General features: G+C 41.9%; 2 protein-coding genes across 12 annotated transcripts; one reads left to right on the plus strand and one right to left on the minus strand.

Annotated features, from left to right (window-relative positions):
- The first annotated feature begins 183 nt into the window (after nucleotides 1-183).
- khk (ketohexokinase) lies at nucleotides 184-12,821 on the plus strand. 7 transcript variants are annotated; one of them, XM_061932816.1, is made up of 8 exons: nucleotides 184-377; nucleotides 10,542-10,658; nucleotides 10,804-10,938; nucleotides 11,894-11,966; nucleotides 12,038-12,190; nucleotides 12,251-12,339; nucleotides 12,403-12,560; nucleotides 12,629-12,821. In XM_061932816.1, exons 1-8 carry the CDS (start codon nucleotides 265-267, stop codon nucleotides 12,733-12,735), a joined length of 945 nt encoding a protein of 314 aa, XP_061788800.1. In that variant the 5' UTR covers nucleotides 184-264; the 3' UTR covers nucleotides 12,736-12,821. The 7 variants fall into 7 exon arrangements, with proteins under 7 accessions (XP_061788800.1, XP_061788802.1, XP_061788798.1 ...); XM_061932818.1 differs by having other exon boundaries at nucleotides 12,038-12,184; XM_061932814.1 differs by lacking the exon at nucleotides 10,804-10,938 and adding an exon at nucleotides 11,118-11,252.
- pltp (phospholipid transfer protein) lies at nucleotides 12,737-22,315 on the minus strand. Of its 5 annotated transcripts, none has more exons than XM_061932813.2 (15): nucleotides 22,174-22,315; nucleotides 19,131-19,243; nucleotides 18,879-18,978; nucleotides 18,682-18,810; nucleotides 18,443-18,598; nucleotides 14,713-14,776; nucleotides 14,494-14,649; nucleotides 14,247-14,423; nucleotides 14,120-14,179; nucleotides 13,885-14,049; nucleotides 13,747-13,814; nucleotides 13,640-13,682; nucleotides 13,485-13,548; nucleotides 13,327-13,403; nucleotides 12,737-13,236 (listed from the first exon to the last, which is right to left on the minus strand). In XM_061932813.2, exons 2-15 carry the CDS (start codon nucleotides 19,240-19,242, stop codon nucleotides 13,162-13,164), a joined length of 1,446 nt encoding a protein of 481 aa, XP_061788797.1. In that variant the 5' UTR covers nucleotide 19,243; nucleotides 22,174-22,315; the 3' UTR covers nucleotides 12,737-13,161. The 5 variants fall into 5 exon arrangements, with proteins under 5 accessions (XP_061788797.1, XP_061788793.1, XP_061788795.1 ...); XM_061932809.1 differs by having other exon boundaries at nucleotides 19,131-19,263; nucleotides 22,174-22,283; XM_061932811.1 differs by having other exon boundaries at nucleotides 19,131-19,263; nucleotides 22,053-22,195.
- Between the last annotated feature and the right edge of the window lie 4,088 nt (nucleotides 22,316-26,403).

Here is a 26,403-nt window from a genome sequence, read left to right on the forward strand (position 1 = left end):
ACGCAGTGAGTGATATAAATGATATAAAAGATGAGAGTTCATAAAATGTCGTTCATTTTCTACGAAAGGAAAGCTAGTGTCTATCCCAGCTTACTTTGAATGAGAGGGGTGCATTGTTTTTGATGGCGTTCTGTCAGTTCCTATCCCAACCACAAGGTGGCGGGCAAAGCCCAGTTGGTTGGACGCCAATAAATACATTGAAAGGGGTTAATTGCGACGTTTACCTACCAAAGTCCACACAGGTTGTAACAACGCGTCGGGAAGATGAGCGTTCGCAGCATGGAGCAGAAAGACAAGAAGGTCCTTTGCATTGGTCTTGTGTGCCTTGACATCATCAGCGTGGTGGATAAATATCCAGAAGAAGACACTGACAACAGGTTGGCATGCAGGCCAAAGCTAGCGCTGCTAAAAACACTAACTAGCATAGCATAGACAATAGAGAAGATAAACTAGTGTTTTTGCAACATAACAACTCATCAGACATAGATATGGAAGTAAACGTCCTGTTTTCATTCATTATAGTCGCTTTTCAAGCTAATAGACAATGCTAAAGAACTGTGTTTGTGTGTTGTGTTCAGGTGTGTGGCACAGCAATGTATTTATGTGTTGTGTTGTCTTAATGTCCGCCCTGAGACTGGTAGGTCGTGAGTTCAAACCCCGACCGAGTCATATTAAAGGCTTTAAAAAATGGGACCCATTACCTCCCTGCTTGGCACTCAGCATCAAGGGTTGGAATTGGAGGTTAAATCTAGAGCTGCAGCTATCGAATATTTTAGTAATTGAGTATTCTATCGAATATCCTGATCGATTAATCGAGTAATCTAATAAATCATATGTTTATTTAATTTATTTATTTATTCATTTATTTTTGTCCTGTCCAGCTGATCAGGCAAATCATATTGTTGATGATGTAGATGCCCATATCGGCTGTACAAATTTACACGCACAGCTGGAACGCGTCCTTGGTTGATTGTGCCAATTTGTGTGTGCAAATAAAAACAGGTGTTGTAAATCATGTACAATTAATTTCAACATGATTTCTCTTAGAAAATGGGTTCTTGTAGGCTGAAATGGGAACATTTATACTGACACAGATGACAGCAAATTATATAGATGTTCTTTTTACTAGTTTGAAAGTAATCATTGAAGATTACTGTGTGTGTGTGAGTGTATATATATTTATTATTATTATTTTAAGACAAAGCTTTGTGTCGTTGTTATTGGCTGATGTCAACATTTGGGGTTTTTCTCATTGTGTTTCTTGCTGTTTTCCAAATTTTTGCCGGTGTTTTTTTTTTTTTTGTAATGTGCTTAGGGCCAGTGTTGGGTTATTTACTGAAAACCAGTAACTAGTTACAGTTACTAGTTACTTTATTTCAAAAGTAACTCAGTTACTAACTCAGTTACTTACACCAAAAAATAATGCGTTACTGTGAAAAGTAACTATTTAGTTACTTCTTCTACTTCTTTTTTTTTTTAAAGCTCCCATTAATGCCCTTTTAGCCTTAATTTCTGTACTGTTATTGCACTGGAGAATAATACAATCTGTTGATCAACTTGACATGCATTTGCATCACTGAACTCTGCTAAGCAATGTGGTCTACATACAACACACAAAGACAAAGATATGTTTCAAAGGGCCAATTTATTTCAGGCCAGAACAAATAGACAAAACTATTTTAAATAGCTGCAACATAATATACATAAGTAACAAACAGCATAATAACAACATAGCTGTAAACCTGGCTTCGCCTAAGGAAGGCACACGTGACATACACAAAGCCTAACCAAGCAGATTTGAATTGTTGTTTTGGGCAGTAGACGGGATCTTTGATCCAAGACACAACTTACATTTAACTAAAATGTTCTTTTCTTTGTGCTCGACAAAAGAAAATAAGTGAGAATATCTCATACTTGCCAACCCTTCTGAATTGCAGTGCCTCTCCCCGGGACAACCATTCTCCCAAATTTCTCCCGATTTCCAGCCGGACTTAAGGCACGCCCCCTCCAGGTCTGTGCGGACCTGAGTGTGGACAGCCTGTCGTCACGTCCGCTTGGCCAACCATAAAGTAACCACAGAACGCTATACCGATAATGTTCTGTTGTTACTTTTTGGTTGGCCAACGGTTTACGTTGTGTTGCGTGCCCCCCCCCCCCCCCCCTTCCACTCCCCTTCCCACACCCAGACACACACACACAGAGCGCAGAGGAAGATTCAGAAGCACGTCACTGCTTTGCTGCAATAAAACACACTCAGATCTTCTGTTTCTAGCCGATACTACATAAAAAATAACGTAAAATAACGCAGTAACGCATCATGTAGTAACGGTAACTGAGTTACTGAATATAAAAAATAACGCGTTAGATTACTACCGGAGTTACCGCCGAAACTAACGGCGTTACAGTAACGCGTTAGTCCCAACACTGCTTAGGGCCAATGACAATCAAGTCACGGCACGGGCCACAGATGGCCCCTGTGCCGCACTTTGGGCATCCCTGCTTTAGAAGCTAACTGCTTTTGGCCACAATAGTCTTTGTACAGTAGTATATTTGTTCTGATCACGTATGGGATGCGAGTCACATGTTTTTTACGTCAGCACCGGAATGAGTAAAGTAAGCTGTTCAAATTACGGTTTTTCCTATGTGATAAAAGAGGGGATACATGGGGAAGTCCTTCTTTAGCTGCCTGCCGCCTTATTACTGTCTTTGCACATTTCAATGTTTAGTTTTGTATTCACAATAAATCAACAGAAAATCCGTACTTGTGCTTCCCGTTGCAGGTGAGCGATAAGGGTCAGGGGTTAAAATGCGTGCCTGTTTGCGGGTCTGTTGGTCATTCTTTGGGCGGTGGTTTCACTGATGTTATATTAATACTTTTTTTCCCTAATATTTTCGCAAAAGGGCGGTAGAGTTCCAAAGAGCAACTGGTCGATCGCTATCAAGGGGTTGGTGACCCCTGCTCTAATGTGACTGATGGCCATACGCAGTGTGCCACTCGTACACCAAGGGGCAGTTGTGGTCATTTCAGCTTGTTTAGCTATGTGTAAATGTAAATAAAGTAGAAGAAGGGATGCTACATGCTAATAGGTTAGCGCTGGTAGCTGTCTAGCTCTGGATTTAAAAAATAAGTAGTTTCCACTGCTAATTGGTGTTGGTGATAATGTTTTAATGTGTTTAAATGAGACTTGTGGTTATTAGGATCATCGGAGACGTACAAAAAAATCGCTGTCATGACACATAATTACATTGCGAGTAGGGATGTCCGATAACGGCTTTTTGCCGATATTCCGATATTGTCCAACTCTTTAATTACCGATACCGACACATAATTACATTGCGAGTAGGGATGTCCGATAACGGCTTTTTGCCGATATTCCGATATTGTCCAACTCTTTAATTACCGATACCGAGTGCTGACCCCACTATGGACTGGACTCTTACTATTATGTTGGATCCACTATGGACTGGACTCTCACAATATTATGTCAGACCCACTCGACATCCATTGCATTCGGTCTCCCCTAGAGGGGGGTTACCCACATATGCGGTCCTCTCCAAGGTTTCTCATAGTCATTCACATCGACGTCCCACTGGGGTGAGTTTTTCCTTGCCCTTATGTGGGCTCTGTACCGAGGATGTCGTTGTGGCTTGTGCAGCCCTTTGAGACACATGTGATTTAGGACTATATAAATAAAGATTGATTGACCGATATCAACCGATACTGATATCAACCGATATATACAGTCGTGGAATTAACACAGTATTATGCCTAATTTGGACAACCAGGTATGGTGAAAATAAGGTACTTTTAATAAAATGTATAAAATAAAATAAGATAAATAAATTAAAAACATTTTCTTGAATAAAAAATAAAGTAAAACAATATAAAAACAGTTACATTGAAACTAGTCATTAATGAAAATTAGTACAATTAACTGTTAAAGGTTCGTACTATTAGTGGACCAGCAGCACGCACAATCATGTGTGCTTACGGACTGTATCCCTTGCAGACTGTATTGATATATTTTGATGTATAATGTAGGAACCAGAATATTAATAACAGAAAGAAACAACCCTTTTGTGTGAATGAGTGTAAATGGGGTAGGAAGGTTTTTAGGATTGGTGCTCTAATTGTAAGTGTATCTTGTGTTTTTTTATGTTGATTTAATTAAAAAAACCAAAAAAAACCCGATACCGATAATAAAAAAAAAACGATACCGATAATTTCCGATATTACATTTTAAAGCATTTATCGGACATCTCTAATTGCGAGCTGATATAATTGTTAAACAATATCACCGGCAATTAAGTGTTAATTTTGACAGCAGTTTTAATGTCGTTTTAGTTATAGTCTTTTGACGAAAATGTATTTAAGTTTTGGTCGTATTTTTGTCGTGTAAATTATTTTAGTTTTAATCCAGTTTTAGTCGACTTTTACATTTATCAACATTTTAGTTGACTAAAATTAAAGTACATAATGTTGACTAAACTATAAAGTATAACAGACCACCCATATTTGAAGTTGTCTTGAAAGCACTTTTATTAATTATTTACTATTGTAGAGCATCTCAAAAACTAAATGCACAAGACCTGTACTCCATGGATATTTCAATAAGTACATTTCACACTAACTTTACTGTGGTATTGTTTAGCTGAAATTAAGCATTTGTTTTTCAAATGTTGAATAATATATAACTAAAATAGTCAAAGTAGTTTTATTTTAGATTGGAGGGCGAGCTCGCCTATGAGTACTACAAAAGTAGTGGTTGAGTAAGCAGTCTTGCTCCTTCTTTACTGTCTTTAATAGTAACAGTAATTCAGTACAGTATGAGTCATTTGGAAATATTAGTTTAGGTCTACTTACTATTGCGTAGATGTTCTGATGATTAGTCTGTAGATGGCTCTTCGAGTTGGTTGTATTTTTACTGGAGAAAATCAAGCCCCAGGGTTTACAATGTGTCTTGTTGTCTACCGTTGAAAAGGTCAAATGTCGCCATATGTCTTCTTTTTCTTCCAGTTGTATAAGACATTATGAAATGATGTATGTAAAAAAAAAAAAGAAGTAGGGATCATGTAACGATATAATAATTTCATATCAGTTATTGTGACCCAAATTATCACCGTAATCATTATTATCGCAGTATTGTGGAATGTGCTCAAATACCCGGTAGATGTCTATGAATGTTCTCATTCATCCAGGTCATTGTCATCTCGGGGCATTCAATCGATCGCAACTGGACTTTTTGGTTTGTCTTAGAAGACGTTTCACCTCTCATCCAAGTAGGCGTCATCAAATCTAGTCTAGCGGCTGGTGCCAAAACCCCAAATGTTTATTCTCCAAAAAGCTTCAAAAGCTTTTTAAACATAACTAAAATAAATAAACAGACTGTTAGAAAGGCCACTATTGTCCATGTTTTGTGTTTCTATATGCTTCAATGAAGTGTCTTAGTGTTGTATCTGTTTTATTAGCTAAACTTTTATTGTTGTACGGTAAATATTGGATTGTACTGTAGCACTTTAAGATGTATTTAAATGAAAAGTGCGATTTTTTTTTTTTTTAATATATTCTAATTATATATCACTTCTGGCGGGCGTTGTCTGTCCTATTCTGTTCAGCGGTTCTTGAACGCACCATTAGAACACCTCCGTCTCTTTTCCACTGAGGACAGTGGTTCTTAACCTTGTTGGAGGTACCGAACCCCACCAGTTTCATATGCACATTCACCGAACCCTTCTTTAGTGAAACATAAAATGTTTTATTTATTTCTTTTTTTCAAATTCAAGACAAAGTTATATGTTTTTTTTTTACTAGTGCACAGAATGAACCGTGCATGAACATCACCTTGTTCAAAGAACAAAACCAACACAGTGCATGAATTCACAACAAATTACACACTTGCAAATCAGATGGAAAATTAGAGGGAACATTGTTTGGGGGTGTCCATAGTTAACATGTTAACTTTACAGTACAGATACGCTGATAGGGAGACGTTTTTATTTACACGATTGATTGATTGATTGAATTCAACTTTTATTAGTAGATTGCACAGTACAGTACATATTCCGTACAATTGACCACTAAATGGTAACACCCCAATAAGTTGTTCAACTTGTTTAATTAAGTCGGGGTCCATGTTAATCAATTCATGAGTCTGGTGTGTCTTGACCGCTGCGGTGGAGGCTCTGCCGAACCCCTGAGGCAGACTCACTGAACCCTTAGGGTTCGATCGAACCCAGGTTAAGAACCACTGACTGAGGATTGATTGATTTAAACTTTTATTAGTAGATTGCACAGTACAGCACATATTCCGTACAATTGACCACTAAATGGTAACACCAGAATAAGTTTTTCAACTTGTTTAAGTCGGGGTCCACGTTAATCAATTCATGGTAAGACCGATCATCATAATTCCGTGCTAAGAGATCACAGCTTGTAGGTTCAATGTGCACAACTGAACAGCTTAGTTGCTCAGACAGTAATGTATTTATATAAGTTTAGATAGGGGTATGTTTTTTAACGGGGAAAGACATATGTCTCTTGTTTTCATGTTAGCGTTTAAGTTAGCGAGCTGGCAACCGTCAGTCCTCAGTGAGTTTGTCAAAGTGCAGTTGTCAATCTCTGTTTTTTAGGTCATTTTAATTTAAAGGGAAATACTAACTTTCGGGAATTTTTCCGCTGTCATCATTATTACCGTTTATCGTTACATCTCGTGATGGTCAGATGAAGCCTCATGAGGCATTGAACCACTTCAGCCAACTGGTTCGAGAATTTCTCGAAGCTTCAATACATGCTTCGGCACAAGACTGCACCTGCTGGTCAAATGTATAATTACAAACAGCTGCATCTTAACCACATAATGTGCGATTTATTTGGATATTAATAGGGCAGTTTGGATATTAATAGTGCAGGTTGTGTAATGTTTTTCTGTCACATTGAGGAAATGGCGTAAAGAGGAAGATGACAATATAATGTAACTTGAACAATGATGTACAGAACAAAGATTTAGTTCATTTTTAGTTTTAGTTTTATAGGATTCTTTTTTCTTCTTTTTTTGACAAAACCTCAACATTATCCAGCTGTGTGTGGGTGTCTGTGTGTGTGTGTGTGGGGGGGGGAGGTTCTGTGTTTACTAACAAGACATCATGCCATAGCTGAAGTCAAGTTTCTTAAGATGGAGATATTCTCACTACTTTTCTTTTGTCGAGCACAAAGAAAAGAACATTTTAGTTAAATGTAAGTTGTGTCTTGGATCATAGATCCTATCTACTGCCCAAAACAGCAATTCAAATCTGCTGAAACACCTACAAAAGCAACATGCTTCGACAAAGCTAGTAAAGAGAGACACAGACTCCGATGCCACTTCACCTCCACGTCCACATCCACCTAAGAATTTTAACGGAGGCACTGCTAGCCAGGACAACATTGATAGAGCCATTGATTATCACATCTCTCTAAATGTATAGACTATACAGTTCACAAACATAAAGAGGGATCCTAGTGGGTCAGGCCAATCTTTCCTTATCTGAAACTAAAACTGGGGAAATGCGTAGAGTGTTCTGGGCTTCAGTACAGTGTTGATCTCCTGAAGACATGATGTTATTTCCGAATTCCTTGAGAGAAAAAAATGCCTGGTTAGGCTTTGTGTACTGTATGTCATGTGTGCCTTCCTTGGGTGAAGCCAGGTTTACAGCTATGTTGTTATCATGCTGTTTGTTACTTATGTATGTTATGTTGCAGCTATTTAAAATAGTTTTGTCAATTTGTTCTGGCCTGAAATAAATTGTCCCTTTTGAAACATATCTTTGTCTTTGTGTGTTGTATGTAGACCACATTGCTTAGCAAAGTTCAGTGATGCAAATGCATGTCAAGTTGATCAACAGATTGTATTATTCTCCAGTGCAATAACAGTACTGAAATGAAGGCTGAAAGGGCATTAATGGGAGCCTTAAAAAAGAAAGAAGAAAAAAATAAGTAACTAAATAGTTACTTTTCACATTAACGCATTACTTTTTGGTGTAAGTAACTGAGTTGGTAACGGAGTTACTTTTGAAAAAAAAGTAACTAGTAACTAACTAGTTACTAGTTTTCAGTAACTAACCCAACACTGGTTGTGTGTAGGTGTATGTCACAGTAATATATTTCGTTTAGGTGTATGTACTAGTAATCTGTTGTGTTTAGGTGTATGTCACAGTAATATATTGTGTTTATGTGCGCATCACAGTAATATGTTGTGTTTAAGTGCGTGTCACAGTAATGTGTTGTGTTTAAGTGCGTGTCACAGTAATATGTTGTGTTTAAGTGTGTGTCCCAGTAATGTGTTGTGTTTAGGTGCATGTCACAGTCGTGTGTTGTGTTTAAGTGTATGTCCTTGTAATCTGTTGTGTTTAGGTGTGCGTCACAGTAATGTGTTGCATTTAAGTGCATGTCACAGTAATGTGTTGTGTTTTAGTGTATGTCCCAGTAATGTGTTGTGTTTAGGTGCATGTCACACTTATGTTTTGTGTTTAAGTGTATGTCCTAGTAATCTGTTGTGTTTAGGTGTGCGTCACAGAAATGTGTTGCATTTAAGTGCCTGTCACAGTAATATGTTCTGTATAAGTGTATGTCCCAGTAATGTGTTGTGTTTAAGTGTATGTCCTAGTAATCTGTTGTCCGTTGTGTTTAGGTGTGCGTCACAGTAACGTGTTGCATTTAAGTGCGTGTCACAGTAATGTGTTGCATTTAAGTGCGTGTCACAGCAATGTGTTGTGTTTAAGTGTTTGTCCCAGTAATGTGTTGTGTTTAGGTGCATGTCACAGTAATGTGTTGTGTTTAAGTGTATGTCCTAGTAATCTGTTGTGTTTAGGTGTGCGTCACAGTAATGTGTTGCATTTAAGTGTGTGTAACAGTAATGTGTTGTGTTTAAGTGCGTGTCCCAGTAATGTGTTGTGTTTAAGTGTGTGTCCCATTAATGTGTTGTGTTTAGGTGCATGTCACAGTAGTGTGTTGTGTTTAAGTGTATGTCCTAGTAATCTGTTGTGTTTGGTGTGCGTCACAGTAATGTGTTGCATTTAAGTGCGTGCATACTTGCCAACCCTCCCGGATTTTCCGGGAGACTCCTGAAATTCAGCGCCTCTCCCGAAAACCTCCCGGAACAAATTTTCTCCCGAAAATCTCCCAAAATTCAGGCACATAATATAAACAGCGTACCTGCCCAATGACGTTATAACTGTAGAATGATCGAGGGCGAGTTCTTGGTTTCTTATGTGGGTTTATTGTTAGGCAGTTTCATTAACGTCCTCCCAGCTCGGTAACAACACACAACAACAGCAGTCACATCTTTGTCTACTGTAAAGCAGTTCGTCTGCCGTAAACAGCAATGTTGTGACACTCTTAAACAGGACAATACTGCCATCTAGTGCATTTGATGAAAGCACTTTTTGCGTGCCACACAGCAATGCATCATCAGAGGTGGCTAGAAAAACAGCATGGTTAGAAAAATAGTGACAAATAGAACAAGGATGGACAATTCAACCCTTAACCCAACAATGAGTAGATGAGTGTTATGTGTGTGTGTATATGTGTAAATAAATGAACACTGAAATTCAAGTATTTATATATATATGTATATATATATATATATATATATATATATATATATATATATATATATATGAAATACTTGACTTAGTATTTCTTATATATATATATATATATATATATATATATATATATATATATATATATATATATATATATATATATATATATATATATGGAATACTTGACTTGGTGAATCCTAGCTGTAAATATACTCCTCCCCTCTTAACCACGCCCCCAACCACGCCCCGCCCCTCACCCCCCACCTCCCGAAATCGGAGGTCTCAAGGTTGGCAAGTATGAGTGCGTGTCACAGTAATGTGTTGTGTTTAAGTGCGTGTCCCAGTAATGTGTTGTGTTTAAGTGTATGTCCCAGTAATGGGTTGTGTTTAAGTGTTTGTCCCAGTAATGTGTTGTGTTTAGGTGCATGTCCTAGTAATCTGTTGTGTTTAGGTGTGCGTCACAGTAACGTGTTGCATTTAAGTGCGTGTCACAGTAATGTGTTGCATTTAAGTGCGTGTCACAGCAATGTGTTGTGTTTAAGTGTTTGTCCCAGTAATGTGTTGTGTTTAGGTGCATGTCCTAGTAATCTGTTGTTTAGGTGTGCGTCACAGTAATGTGTTGCATTTAAGTGCGTGTCACAGTAATGTGTTGCATTTAAGTGCGTGTCACAGCAATGTGTTGTGTTTAAGTGTTTGTCCCAGTAATGTGTTGTGTTTAGGTGCATGTCACAGTAATGTGTTGTGTTTAAGTGTATGTCCTAGTAATCTGTTGTGTTTAGGTGTGCGTCACAGTAATGTGTTGCATTTAAGTGCGTGTCCCAGTAATGTGTTGTGTTTAAGTGTATGTCCTAGTAATCTGTTGTGTTTACGTGTGCGTCACAGTAATGTGTTGCATTTAAGTGCGTGTCACAGTAATTTGTTGTGTTTAAGTGCGTGTCCCAGTAATGTGTTGTGTTTAGGTGCGTGTCACAGCGATGGCAGCGAGGCGGCAATGCTTCCAATTCCTGTACGGTGCTTTCACTGCTGGGGACCTCCTGCGCCTTCATGGGCTCTCTGTGTGCTGGACCTGTGGCCAGGTGAGGTTTCCACCACACTTCAGGTGTGCTGACACACACACATCTTACCGTCATGTATTTGAACTTGTTCATCTTTGATAACATCACCTGCACTATTTTTTACACTGGAGGGTGGAGGAGGTGTGAAACAGTTTCCTGTTTATAGTTTTATTTTGGAGGACTTTCAGAAGTTGAACATCGACATGTCTCTGGTGTCTGAGCACGCTCAGTGTGTCACGCCAACATCTTTGGTCATCAGCAGCAGCAGCACAGGAAGTCGCACAATCCTGCACATCAACAGGTGTGTGTGTTTGTTTGTGTGTGTGTCTGTCCGTGTGTGTGTCAATAACACTCTCTGCTTCAGGGTCACCATCGCTGTCGTCCTGGACACTGTGTTCACCGGAGTTCCGCGGTGTCAGGTTCCCTGTGCTTTTATTTTAAAGGCCTGGCCAAACCATTTCCTGTGTCTGTCTCCATCAGTTTCATCGTGGACGACTTCTCGCAGCATGCCATTGATATTTCAGCTGTGGCCTGGCAGGTCAAAGGCCAAACGCCCAGTGCGTGTTGTGTAGTGTGTCCGGCCAGCGGCTCTCGCACTGTCGTTCTGTCCGACACGTAAGACGACTCGACGACCCGCGCGGCGTTCATGACATGCCAGAGGGTTTTTAATTCGGCCCGCCAGCAGGACATAAACAAGAGGTTCAATCAAACCTCCTTAAGCTCTGCCCCTGTGGCGCTGCAGTAACTTAAATCAAAACGCTCCATGGCTGTTTGTGAACGCTCCTTCTGCTCTGACACATACATCTGATCCTGATCCTAATCATGGTCTAATGGTAGGTCACGTGACCCACTGCAGTGCAAGGCGCCCGTGTGGCTGCATGTCAGGAAGTGACATCACAGCCTCAAGCTTCTCCCACTGATGGCTGACAGGAGGTTACGAAGCTACTTAGTGCAGTTAATAAAGATTAAATAAATAAAATAAAAGTATGATTATTGTGAGAGAACAAATTAGGAAGCGGCTTAGCTCAGCTTGGTTTGCTGAGTGTATCTAATTTTAGTTTAGTTTAGTTTATCTTAGTTTAGTTTAGCGTAGTTTAGCTAATAGTCATCTGCAGTGGTTTGGGTTTAATTTGGTGCTTTTAAATTGATTGTCATGTTTAATTAGTAATTATGATAGTATTGATAAATCATTTGCAGAAAATAGAATACTAACTATTGATTAATAATCCTTGTCATATTAATCTCCCTTTTGAAAGGAACGTCCCTGATGTGACGGCAGAAGACTTCTCCAAAGTGGACCTGAGTCACTTCAAGTGGATCCACTGGGAGGTGAGTGCCGCCCAAATGAACCGTCCCGTGTAAAATGGACCACATGCTGTGCTTCCCTGTGTGTCCCGAAGGGGCGCAATGTCGACGAGCAACTGAAGATGATCCAGCAGGTGGCACGCCACAATGCCGCGTTGCCGTTGCAACAGCAAATCACCATCTCTGTGGAAATTGAGAAGCCTAGAGAGCCGCTGTACGAGCTGTTTGCGTACGGCGACGTGGTAAATGTGTGTCAAACCACCCACACGTCCCGTACGCGGCTTGACCTCCTCGCCTTTCCTGCTCAGGTGTTCGTCAGCAAAGACGTGGCTCGCCACCTCGGCTTCCAAACGCCGCAAACTGCTCTGGAAGGACTCCGCTGCCGTGTCAAAGTTGGGTGAGTGAATCAAAAGTCGACAGCCGTGGCGTCTCACCCATTGTCTTTTCTTGATGCCCGCAGGGCGGTCGTCATCTGTGCGTGGGCCGAAAAAGGGGCGGACGCGCTGGCTCCTGATGGCTTGCTCGTCCATTCGGATGCTTTCCCTCCGGAACGTCTCGTGGACACGCTTGGTGCGGGGGACACGTTCAACGCTGCCGTAATCCACAAACTATCCAACGGTGAATTTTTCAAATCCCACTTTTTGGCATCTCGTGTCCTTCTGCCATCCTGACTTCTGTGTCCACAGGTGCCCGTTTAGAGGAGGCGCTGACCTTTGGCTGCAGAGTGGCAGGCGGGAAGTGCGGTTTCCATGGTTACGGCGGCATTGCAGACATGGTGACCGGCCAAGAGTGACTCTTGTTTGACAGACTGGTATCACGATTTATTGTCATTTTACTTTATAAGGACACTATGGATAAATAAAGTGTGTTGGCAAACAAGTCACAGTACGTCATTAAACTTAGCTTGTCGATGCTACGTTAGCTTCTGTGTTGTTGCCGTGGTGACCGCCAAGCAAACACTCGGTCGACATTTGCATTTGAAAATTAGGGACATTTACCAGAAAAATCCTTGCAGCCGTCACAATTGCTCGCCGCCCAGGCGTTGCCCTTTTGTACTCGCAAATTTTTGTGGCTCAAGTGTATATATTGGTATTATGCAGCTTTTGATTAAAGTAAACAAACAGTAAACTTATGGTACAAAAGGACTATTGGAAAGAAGGGCAAAATATGGTAGTGTCTTGTGGAAAACACAGGGGTTGACGGGATGGTGTCTTTGTTTCTACTGGGCGCTGCCAGCCACCATCGCGCTCAGGCCTTTGCTGAAGTAAAGGTTGGCTCCGATGATGATGAAACCCTGCACGGAGAACACGGTGCTGCTGTGAGACAACTGAATTTTTGACCTATGTCCTCAACGTCACCAGCAGGACAGGGTAAACAAACGTACGTTGTGATATTCCACCACTTCTTCAATGAAGTCTATCCCATCCGCCAGAGGAATCCGAACGCCTTGCTTTGTCCAATCTGAACACACACACACACACACACACTGAAATACACACTGACCTCACCGGTGTGTGTGACTTAGTGACCATATCGTCTTACTATTGATCAAAGGAACCACAGACATTTGCAGCATGGTCTTCAGAGGAGCCTGCAGAGGAATCAGCTGAGGAGAGGACATACATGACATGGACAGAGCAAAGCTGTCAGAGGACAGATGGGACACGAAAAAATAGACACAGTAAAGCAGGTCTTACCGCCAGAGATTCCAGTGCTGATTGATTGGAGAAGATTTTGAACCTGAAACAAGTCAAAGATGAGTCAGAGGTAAAAGACATTGATATTGTTGAGGACATGTCCTGACTTGCGTAGGTCAGCGTGGATGGCCAAACGCTTTCCCCTCATTGAAACTTTGGCGTTAAACTTTGTTTCCTGCAGAAGGACAACAGCATCTCTCAGCATGTATGCGTGCGAGCGAGCATGCGTGCATGTGCGCGAGTACCATGGTCATGCTGCTGAGCTGGACCGGAGCTTGACCTGCTGGCCACAGCATCACCTTGACGATGGCTGTCATGGCAACTGTCGCCCCGGATGTCTTGATGGTGGTTTTAGGAGGCGAGTTGACGGACAGTTGGAGAGACACGGGAGAGTCCATTAGCGCGGGATTCTAATAACAACAACAACAACAGTAAGTGTGTGTTGTGTTTGTGCGCTTGTTGTGTCGTTGTGTTACTCGCCATCATCATGATGGTTCCAAAGTAGGTAGTCCTCAGCAGCATCTCCAGATCTTTTGGCATCTTACAAATCAGACAAAGGTCCTTCAGCATGTACTGCTGACCCGCTACGCCGCAAGGGAGTGCTCACCTTCTCGTTTATGATGTGCATCTGGAAGATTCCTGCCTTGTAGTAAGAGAACAAGCCGCTGTCGAAGAAGAACTCTGACAGAGCCAAGTAGACCATCCTGTCGTACTCTCTGATCAGAGGCTCTGCTGCGTAGTTCACCAATGTGTCGTTCTCCTCGGCCAGGTTGTAAAACATTCCCTACACACGCACACACGATCGTGACAAAACACACAAAATGACACAGTAATAGTGTGCGAGTCTGCCTTACTCGGAAGTTCATGTCCAGGCTGCGAGAGGTCACCACGGGATCATCCATGAGGGAATAATCGATCCCAATGTAGTTGTCTACATTTGTCCTCACCGGTATTGTCGCCAGCATAGAGTTGATGTGGACCAGAGCTGCGTGGTTCAGAGCTGGACAGATCTGACAAGCCAGAGACACACAGACAGGTCAGAGAGAGAGACAGGTCATTGAGACAAATAATACCTTTTGGTTAAGGAGGATGCGCAGGCCGGTGGTGAGGAACTTGGCAAAGAAGTCATAAACTCTCCTACGGTCAAGAAAAGAGGAAGTGACACATTGGTGAGAGAACAATCAATCAATCAAAGTTTACTTATATAGCCCTTAATCACAAATGTCTTAAAGGGCTGCACAAGCCACAACGACATCCTCGGCACAGATCCCACATCAGGGCAAGAAAAAACTCAACCCAATTGGAACAACGAGAAACCTTGGAAGGGACCGCAGATGTGGGGACCCAACCCCCCCTGGGTGACCGGTGCAATAGATGCCGAGTGGATACAGTTAATAATGTGAGAGTCCGGTCCATAGTGGGGTCAGCAGGGGTTCCTCTTGCATGTAGACAGGTCGGGGCGCAGAGACGTCACCAACTGATGCATAGGGAGTGGTCATGTGCAAGTCCAGTCCATTGGGAGACTAGCAGGGGATCATCTTGAATGGAGACAAGTCAGCAGTGCAGAGACGTCACCAACTGATGCAAAGGGGAGTGGCCCATCCTGGGTCCCGACTTTGAACAGCTAGCGCGTCATCCTTGGAGGCTGATCCGTGGTCATCTGATAACCTCTCCATGCAGGAGAGGGGGTCAGAGCAGAAAAGATCAGATCAACTGGTCTAAAAGGGGTCTATTTAAAGGCTAGAGTATACAAATGAATTTTAAGATGGGACTGAAATGCTTTTACTGTAGCATCTCTAACTGTTACCGGTGGGGCATTGCGGGGTACTCGAGCCCGAATAGAAAACGCTCTAAAGCCTGCAGACTTTTTTGGGGCTCTGGTAATCACCAATAACATTTGGTACAATACAATCAGCAAGATAGGATGGAGATAGACCTTTTAGTATTTTATACGTAAGTAGTAAAACCTTAAATTCACATCTTAAAGTGCAGAGGAAGCCAGTGCAGGTGAGCCAGTATAGGCGTAATATGATCAAACTTTCTTGCTCTTGTCAAAAGTCTCGCAGCAGCATTTTGTACCAACTGTAATCTTTTAATGCTAGATGTAGGGAGACCCGAAAGTAATACGTTAGAGCAATCAAACGCATGAATAATGATCTCAGCGTCGGTGGTGGACAAAATGGGACAGATTTTAACGATATTACAGAAATGAAAGAAGGCTGTTTTAGTAACACTCTTAATGTGTGACTCAAATGAAAGAGTTGGGTCGAATATAATACAAAATTATTTACAGAGTCGCTTTGTGTAATTGTTTGGTTGTCAAATAGGAAGGTGGTAATATTAAATAAGTGCTGGTGTCTAGCAGGACCTAAATACAGCATTTCCGTTTTATTAGCGTTAAGATGCAAAAAGTTGCTGGACATTCATTGTTTAATTTAATTTAGACTCGCCTCCACGAGACTACAATCTGGCGTGTTGGTCAGCTTTAGGGGCATGTAAACTTGGGTGTCATCAGCATAACAGTGAAAGCTAACACCGTATTTTCATATGATGTCACCTAGCGGCAGCATGTAGATGCTGAAGAGTGCAGGGCCAGGAACCGAACCCTGTGGAACTCTGCACGTTACCTTAACATACTCCAGGGTCACAATGTTATGGGAGACGCACTGCATCCTGTCAGTAAGATAGGAGTTAAACAAAGAAAAGGCTAAGTCTGACATGCCAATACGTGTTTTGATATGTTCTAATAAAATGTTATGATCGACGGTATCGAAAGCAGCGCTAAGATCAAGTAGAAGCAACACGGATGATGCATCAGCATCCATAGTTAGCAATAGGTCATTAGTAATTTTGGCAAAGGCAGTCTCCGTAGAGTGATTTGCCCTACAACTGGACTGAAAGGGTTCACAGAGATTGTTAGATGCTAATTGTCCATTTAGCTGCTGCGCAACAATTTGTTTTGAAGATTTTCGAGATTAAGGGAAGGTTGGACACCGGCCGGTAGTTTACCATGAGGTCAGGATCAAAGTTAGGTCTTTTGAGCAGAGAATGAATAACCGCTTTTTTCAAAGCTAGGGGAAAAGTGCCAGAGGAAAGTGATAAGTTAATAATATTTAGCACTGATGGTCCTAATATTACAAACAGTTCCTTGATAAGCCTTCCAGGAAGTGAGTCAAGTAAACATGTTTGTTTTGTCCCATTTACAAGTCACAGGAGTTCTTCTAATGTGAAATCTTCAAAAAGAGAAGAGATTGTTTTGGAGGGCAATATCCGGCGTACATACATTCGTATCTGCGTTAATAGAACCCGGTTAGAGCTGGGACGCGTTATCTTTATTCTCTTTTCTAATGAGTTAAATTTTCTTATTAAAGAAATTCATTAAGTCATCAGCCGATTGGGTGGAGCTACTGGGGGGAGTCCCTTGTTGGGTTAGCGATGCTACTGTACTATACAAATATTTACGATCGTTTTTATTGAGGCGGATGAGATTGAAATTGTAATTCGTTTTAGCTAAGGTAAGCGTGTGTTTATAAGTTATTGAACAATCACTCCATGCTTGATGGAAAACCTCAAGTTTATTCGCTCGCCATTCGCGTTCCAGCTTTCTACATGATAGTTTAAGAGCTCTGGTTTCTTCTGTAAACCAGGGGGTACGCCTTTTAGGGGCCTTTTTTCTGCTTTATCGGTGCTATACTATTAATGGAGTTGCGCAGGGCATCGTTAAAGTTGTTAGTGAGGTTATCGATAGAGCTCACATAATTTTGGAATGGTGCCATTACCGAAGGCAGTAATGGGTTGTACTTGTATAGCGCTTTTCTACCTTCAAGGTACTCAAAGCGCTTTGACACTACTTCCACATTTACCCATTCACACACACATTCACACACTGATGGAGGGAGCTGCCATGCAAGGCGCTAACCAGCACCCATCAGGAGCAAGGGTGAAGTGTCTTGCTCAGGACACAACGGACATGACGAGGTTGGTACTAGGTGGGGATTGAACCAGGGACCCTCGGGTCGCGCACGGCCACTCTTCCACTGCGCCACGCCGCCAGCAAGAGTCGTAGTTGTGACAGCAATGATGTTGCAGCTGCTAAAGCAGTGGTTATTAGTAGTTTGTTGAAAATGAGTCAGAACTTCAAGTTGTATAAGGTAATGATCGGACATTACTTTAGTGTAACTTTGGATGTGGTGACACCCGGACAAGGACTAGGTCTATCGTATTACCATTGCGATGCACGGGTTCATTTAATATTTGTGTAAGACCACAACTATCAATTATAGTCTGGAGCGCCACGCACGGAGGGTCTGACAGCGGATTCATATGGATATTCAAATCCCACATTATAATTATATTATATGCGTGCATCACTAAATCAGCGACATACTCTGAAAATTCACTGATAAAGTCCGAATAGGTCCCAGGGGTCGATAGATATCAGCCAGATGGAGAGGTAGGGGTAAGGTTTCATCGGATGTTAGTGCGACCCCTCCACCCCTTTTAAGGGGACGGGCAACATGTGCACTCATATAGTTAAAAGGAGATGCTTCGTTAAGTGGGAAAAGTTAATCTGGTTTTAGCCAGGTTTTGCTGAGACCAATGACATTAAGATTGTTGTCTCTAATGACCTCATTACCTAATAACGTTTTGGGAGACAATGATCTGATTTTTAAAAAGCCCATATTATACGTAGTGGGCTGTTTTATAGATTGTTTTTAATGGTATCCGTAGTACTGATGTTAATAACGTTTCGTTAGTTAATGTCATCCATGATGATAATGGCGATGATGATGAAGATGTTACCCAAGCGTGCCGCTGAATTTTGCCCTCATCTTATTGATTTTGGCTTCGCAGGTGATGTTGCTGATCTGCAGTCGGCCATCTTGGTCTCGTACCAGCTTGAGCACAGTGTTGATGTTGACGTCGTCAGCGGAAGCGTTGATGTATCCTGTGTCGTAACTAAGACAACAACACCAACATGTCGTCAGTGGTGACGCCCTTCGCCAACTGAGGTTCTAAACAGGTTCTGCGTGGGAACTGACAAGAACCAGTAGAGCAGTTGCCTGTGGAAGCTCAGCGTGATGGACGAGTTCTGGACATCAAAAAGCAGGCCCACCTCGGGCAGGAAGCTGAGATCAGCGTTGTTCAGGTTCAGCTCCGATACTTTCACACTGGAGGAGACACAACACGTTGAAGACGCCACCCAGACAATTTCTGAAGTGTGAGCTACAGTCCGTACTCAGTGATGTTGTAATGGAAGCGTCCCTCGGCGCCCGTCATCTCTGGCATGGTGATGGTACTCAGCTCCTCCTCCACAAACTTCTGAGTCTCAAATTTCACTGGAAAAAACAAACATGACTCATCGTTAGTCACGGCAGGTGGATCACATGACATTTACGCATGCTAGTTTAGCACCAGGGACAGCGCCATCTTTCGATGGACACGCTCTGCGCCCCCTGATGGTCGTAGCGGTCGGATTCCCTGAGCTTACGCATGTTCAGTCCTTTGTCCGTGATGCGGATTTTGCAGCCAGCCGGTTCTGTGGCCGCCATGATGGAGGACGCCAAGAGGAGGAAGAGACGGGACAACAGGGAGGAAGTCATCCTGGTCCAAAAAGCCCGAGCCTGAGAGACACAAGGAGAAGACAGTGACAACACAGCATGGCGTCCAAAGGAATTGAACATTTGAACACCACTGACGTTTACTGATGTTTACTGTGGTTGTGGTGTTTTTTTCAAAGCCAAAATGTTCTCACAGGTGTCAGCTGTTGTCGTTCCGGGGTCAAACATCTTTTGTGTGTCCAAATGTTTCTTGTTTGGCTTCAGTTTGAACAACAGTAGCCTCACTTTCACAATCCCGCCTTCTCCTGTTGCTGCCCCAATTCTTGTTACTGCAGTGCGTCCCCCTCCTGTTGCTGCCCCGCCCCCTGCTTTTACTGCCCCGCCTCCTCCTGTTGCTGCCTGGCCTCTTCTGTTTACATCCCCGCCTCCCCTTCCCTATGCTCCTCTTGACTTTCTTTGCCTTAAATTAAGTCACTTTTGTCACTTTTTTCTCTTGAATTCCTTTTTCTGTGTGCAGCAACAAAATCACAAACAAATAAGACAAAGGCATGTTTGTGGTCTAAAGGAATCGTAGCGTTAAGTAGTTCTAAAGTTTGATGATTAACACACCGAACACACACACAGACACACACACACACACACACACACACACACACACACACACACACACACACACACACACACACACAAAATCATCCTGTAATCTGTCTTAATGACAGATCAGTGGACCACATGCGGACATCTGGCTAACCGCTAAGTGCTAACCCCCGATGAAAAAGCTTTGCTTCAAAGAGACAACTTTCGGCTTCCGCCCATCAACCTTTAACCCCTGCAGCCTCCGCAAAGTCTCTCTTTTGAGAGGACAGGTTTAAATGTCCAACCCGAATCATGTTATTAGTATTACGGAGTTTGCTCTTATCCAGAAATAGCAGCTTCATGTCGATGCTTCACTAGCTTGTAAAGACAAAATAGCAAGTGTCGTTGTCACGGTAACCTCACTGCATAAAATTGCCTGGGAACCCCATGTTAGCATCACTCACACAACTTCATACATGATGAACTCAACCAGCTTGTAAGTGACTCTTTACGCCTCTTGTTTTGTATATTCCTGAGAACCGTCGTCCTTGACAGTCAACATTTGATTTTGGTCTATTTATTTTGTCAGAGTTACAGGTGGCGCTCTGCGGTTTTTAAGGACCTTCTGCAAAAATAGTGGGTCAAAGATCCTCTCTATGACGGGACGCTTGTGTTTTTTTAGAATCTGCTGCAAAAGGTTTTTTGAACTGAACGTGGCAGTTGAATAGCCCAAATGATCAACGAGAGAGGACCTAAAATGGAACCTTGAGGAACACCGCTAGTATAACTAAAGTCATTGAACAAATACCTACTGACTGCATCTGAAGTAAACAAGCTACAGCAACACCTTAGTTACATAAGTCACATTTTGAGAAAAGGTAACTACCAAAAAGGAGAGGGCTTAAAGGGGTGCCTAAAGGAACGCCTCAGTTATGTAAATCCTAAGTTTGGACCCCATTGCTAGCAAGGTTAATGTCAATGCAAGGATCTGCCTATGTGTTTACAGTGGTCCATGTTACTCCACACCAGTGATTTTCAACCTTTTTTGAGCCAAGACACATTTTTTGTGTTGACAAAATGCGGAAACACACCACCAGCAGAAATCTTTAAACAACGAAACTCAGTTGACAGAAAAAAGTTGTTGCTGCAATTGTTGTATATGAATTTAAAGCATAACCAAGCATGCATCAATATAGCTCTTGTCTCAAAGTAAGTGTACTGTCACCACCTGCCACATCACGCCGTGACTTATTTGGAGTTTATTGCTGTTTTCCTGTGTGTAGTGTTTTACTTCTTGTCTTGCGCTCCAATTTCGGTGGCTTTTTCTCTTTTTTTAGTATTTTCCTGTAGCAGTTTCATGTCTTCCTTTGAGCGATATTTCCCGCATCTACTTTGTTTTTATCCTTCTTCGTGGGGACATTGTCGATTGTCATGTCATGTTCGGATGTACATTGTGGACGCCATCTTGGCTCCACAGTAAGTCTTTGCTGTTGTCCAGCATTCTGTTTTTGTCTACTTTGTAGCCAGTTCAGTTTTAGTTTCGTTCTGCATAGCCTTCCCTAAGCTTCAATGCCTTTTCTTAGGGGCACTCACCTTTTGTTTATTTTTGGTTTAAGCATTAGACAACCTTTTACCTGCACACTGCCTCCCGCTGTTTCCGAAATCTACAAAGCAATTAACTACCTGCTGCCACCTACTGATATGGAAGAGTATTACACAGTGACTCTGCCGAGTTCTAGACAGCACAGACACTCAACAACAACACATTATTTGCAGACTATAATCACTGGTTTGCAAAAAATATTTTTTTACCCCAAATAGGTGAAATTAGATAATCTCCCACGGCACACCAGACTGTATCTCACGGCACACTAGTGTGCCGCGGCACAGTGGTTGAAAATCGCTGCTCCACACAACAGGACCACTGTACTTGTTTTTTAGGACTTTGTTGCAAAAATCCTGAACCTAATTCGAGGGCCAGTATGTTGTCATTACTTGTATGGATTTGGTCCCCGGGCCGCCTGTTGAATATATGTGCTTGAGAGCTTTCACATATTTTATGTTTGCATCACCAGCTAATTTAACTGACACAAGAGTTTAAATCACAACATTGATTAAAACAACTTTAACTTTTTTTTAACTTTCCGTCCAAGCAAACACCCAACCCTCAGTAGTCACTATGTGTGTGAGTGTGTGTGTGAGAGAGAGAGAGAGAGAGAGAACAGCCAATAAATAAATAAAACAACATAAAAGAAAAACGTTTGAGACAAACTCACCTGTCCATCATGTCTCTGTGTGTTTGTGTCCAGTCTGAACAGTATATGTGTGTGTGTGTGTGTGTGTTTCTGTGTAAGAGGTCAACTTGGAATGTGTCAAAGTGAAAATGAAGAAACTCACTGGTCAGCAGCCGGAGAGAAGACGCGCAAAGTTGTGTTGGTTCTGTGGTTGATGTGTTCTTCTCTTCCTCTGAGCAGACTTTTTATCCCCTGGGACCAACTCCTCCCCCCAGCTCCCCTGCGGTGAGGGACACTGTGGTGTAATGTGTGTGTGTGTGTGTCTTTTTAAAGGACTTTATTTTTGAAGAACACATTAATTAGATGTTTTTTAGTGTCTCCCAGAGGCCTTGTTTTTATTTTCTGGTCGGCGACTCTGTAAGGTCAATGGTGGGCTGCCTCTGAGAAGACCAAAGCTTTCCGAGAATTATTGCTGTTTAAACGAATGTGTGTGTGTGTGTGTGTGTGTGTGTGTGTTACAGCTGTTTGCCCTCACACTGAATCCTAACACAAACACTGATGAGTCGGGGCGGGCGAATCAATACAGATATCAGTACTGTAGTATCAACACCAAGGGTGTTCTGCATCAGATCTACTGGCATGATGAGATGGATATTTGTCAGGGTTTTTTTTATGTTTATTTTCCCAAACTGTCTGTTTGTTTGTTTGTTTTGTTCTTCATATTGTTATAGATAAAAGCTCAACTCAAGGGGACAAACAGTTTTTGCTTTTGTTTAGTTATTTTGCACTATTGACTTTATTTTGCTGGAGGACTTGTATGTCATAAAGGGAAATAAGGAAACATTTCCATATTTTGTTGTATTGTTTGACCTGCATTGTTGTATTGTTGAATTGGCCACAAATAAGTTTGTTGATAACAATATATTTTGTTTGCCTGAAATATTTGTCTGATAATAATCATGAATAATGAATAAACACAATTATTCAATGAGCTTGAAAAGTTTTGGTATCTATATCTTGGCAATACCGTTGTTGTGCCAAAAAGTGATTCCCGCCACGGGATCATGCACCACTTGTTAAAGCTGGACTGCTGGGACTTCATCTCCGCAACTGATTACTACTTGTAAGACAAACACTTATATTTGTGATGGTTATTGTAACAATATGTGTTTGAAATTATATAAGCCTTTGTTGTGTCCAAAAAATTGAAGAGTTGGCCATTTCTATGGAATATATGAGTTTGTAAAGGACTGTTATTGATCTGATATTGATGTGCTAAGAGATGTTTATTGTTTAGAAGCCACATGCAATAGTAACTGTTCTTTGTTCATGCACATAATAAATATTAATAGTGTATTGTTGTATTCCTTAAATCAATTATACATATATAAGAATACATATTTTTGGGTGCCAAAAAGTGATTTAAAGGAGCCTGAGATCGGTAGGTTGTGAGTTCAAACCCCGGCCGAGTCATACCAAAGACTATAAAAATGGGACCCATTACTTCCCTGCTTGGCACTCAGCATCAAGGGTTGGAATTGGGTGTTAAATCACCAAAAATGATTCCCGGGCGCGGCATCGCTGCTGCCAACTGCTCCCCTCACCTCCCAGGGGGTGAACAAGGGGATAGGTCAAATGCAGAGGACAAATTTCACCACACCTAGTGTGTGTGTGACAATCATTGGTACTTAACTTAACATATATAAGATTCTGAAATGGTACTGCAATCATGGTCAAAACTCGGTAGTCCCCTACCCCTCTCCCTGACTGAGGTTGCCATGGCAACCTCAGATATGCAGCCGAATCCAGCTCGATCGACTGGGCTACTCCAAGGAACTTCAAATGGCAGCACTATAAATGATAAATGATAAATGGGTTGTACTTGTATAGCGCTTTTCTACCTTCAAGGTACTCAAAGCGCTTTGACACTACTTCCACATTTACCCATTCACACACACATTCACACACTGATGGAGGGAGCTGCCATGCAAGGCGCTAACCAGCACCCATCAGGAGCAAGGGTGAAGTGTCTTGCTCAGGACACAACGGACATGACGAGGTTGGTACTAGGTGGGGATTGAACCAGGGACCCTCGGGTTGCGCACGGCCACTCTCCCACTGCGCCACGCCGTCCCTACTATCAGAAAACAAAGACTAAAACGAACTACAACCAACATTAGCAATAGTTATACTGGTGAAAATAAGTAGAGTATCCTTAGCAGCGGACAGCACGGTGAGAGAGGGGTTAGTGCGTCTGCCTCACAATACGAAGGTCCTGAGTAGTCCTGGGTTCAATCCCAGGCCTTTGGAAGATGGAGGCGATTGAAGGCAAAGAAGATTTTTTCATCTGAAGACAAACTTGCTAATTTCCTCCTTGATAGTTAACTAAGGCATGTGTGGAGTTTGCATGTTCTCCCCGTGACTGCGTGGGTTCCCTCCGGGTACTCCGGCTTCCTCCCACCTCCAAAGACATGCACCTGGGGATAGGTTGATTGGCAACACTAAATTGGCCCTAGTTTGTGAATGTGAGTGTGAATGTTGTCTGTCTATCTGTGTTGGCCCTGCGATGAGGTGGCGACTTGTCCAGGGTGTACCCCGCCTTCCGCCCGATTGTAGCTGAGATAGGCTCCAGCGGCCCCTGTGACCCCGAAGGGAATAAGCGGTAGAAGATGGATGGGATCCTTAGCAGCCTAATATACGCCCAAAACTAAAAATACATTTTTCCAAGGTATGCCTGAAGGTTACTGTTTCAAACGTTCCAGATTGCCATATAACATGGTAAATATATTGCACATTATGCAAACACGTTCCAGATTGCCATATAACATGGTAAATATATTGCACATTATGCAAACACGAATGAGGAATTATTTCATCATGTCATTTGGCTGTCTCCATAGTATGGAGACAGCCAAATCACATGATAAAATGGAGTCCATACGTTTCACATTGCCATGACAGCCGTGCTAATGTTAGAACCCATTTCCTCAGCGTATCAGCTGACACTACCAATCTCCACATAGGTTTTATTTGTTGAAAATATATTTTGCCCTGTCAGTTGGATGACACATCCACATACAGGCTAACGGACATATATTTCCCCCGTTAGCCTGTATGTCGATGTGTTATTGACCGGGCTAGCATGCTAAGCATTCGTTGCACAAACATACTAGCTTTGTTAGACAAGATCATAGACTGTATTGGACAATATAGTTTACATACGAAATGTCCATTTCCATTTATTACAAGTTATAAGGAAACGAAAATGCCTTAGTTAACTATCAAGGAGGAAATTAGCAAGTTTGGCTTCAGATGAAAAAAATCTTCTTTGCCTTCAATCGCCTCCATCTTCCAAAGGCATCCCCGATACAAATCCTTGTTTTGTTCCTGGCTTTGTCATGAATAAGTTGAGAATTGTAACGACGCCTTTTAGATTCACTAAGGTCTGACATGTTTAGTAACTTTACCAGTGGCAGTAACTGGACAAAGATGGCGGTGTGTACCTGGCAACCTGGATGTGACACATGGATGTGACACACTCACGGACTTTCTAATTGGTTAACACGGTAGAGGGCGGGACATCGAAATGAATACAAAAGCAAGATTTCGGGGCTGTACATCTGATTTTGAAATGAACATATCCCGGCTGAACTACTGTTATCAGTTATAGAGGTATTCGAAAAGAACATGAGTGTGAATGTTGTCTGTCTATCTGTGTTGGCCCTGCGATGAGGTGGCGACTTGTCCAGGGTGTACCCCGCCTTCCACCCGAATGCAGCTGAGATAGGCTCCATGCAGCACCCCCCGTAACCCCAAAAGGGACAAGCGGTAGGAATAGGATGGATGGAAGATTTATTAATGACTTTTGACATATCAGCGGCATTAAATGATGACCTTACATGAAATTCTTACATATGGCTCCTTTAAAGTAATATTTATATATTGACACATTTCAACTGTGCATACATTACTAGAATACCCTTAGGATAGTTACGTATATAACAATAAAGTATACACTGTCCTGTTTTCCTGGTTTTCAATTCTATTTATCTAAAATATATATATGTCTCTGTCTTTTTTTTTTTTTTTAGCTTAAAGGCGTCTCAACTGGCAGGTATGCTTGATTTGTACCTCATGTGTCCCCGCTACACAAAAACGAGGTTGACGTTATTGACGTTACATATCCCCGCTCGCTCTGATTTTGCAGGCATTCAAACCAATCGTCAATTTCGGTCACGTGACTAAAAATAAAATACTTATATTTAATTTATACATTGTGTACCATTCATGTGTATTTAATGTTAATTCGAATTGGCAACGTACATTTTCAAATTGTAATTAATGAGTAGAAAAAAATAGCAGACGAACGTATGGAACTTGCACCGGAAGCAGA

This window comes from Nerophis lumbriciformis, linkage group LG38 (genome assembly GCF_033978685.3).
Source record: "Nerophis lumbriciformis linkage group LG38, RoL_Nlum_v2.1, whole genome shotgun sequence".
Lineage (NCBI taxonomy): Eukaryota > Metazoa > Chordata > Actinopteri > Syngnathiformes > Syngnathidae > Nerophis > Nerophis lumbriciformis.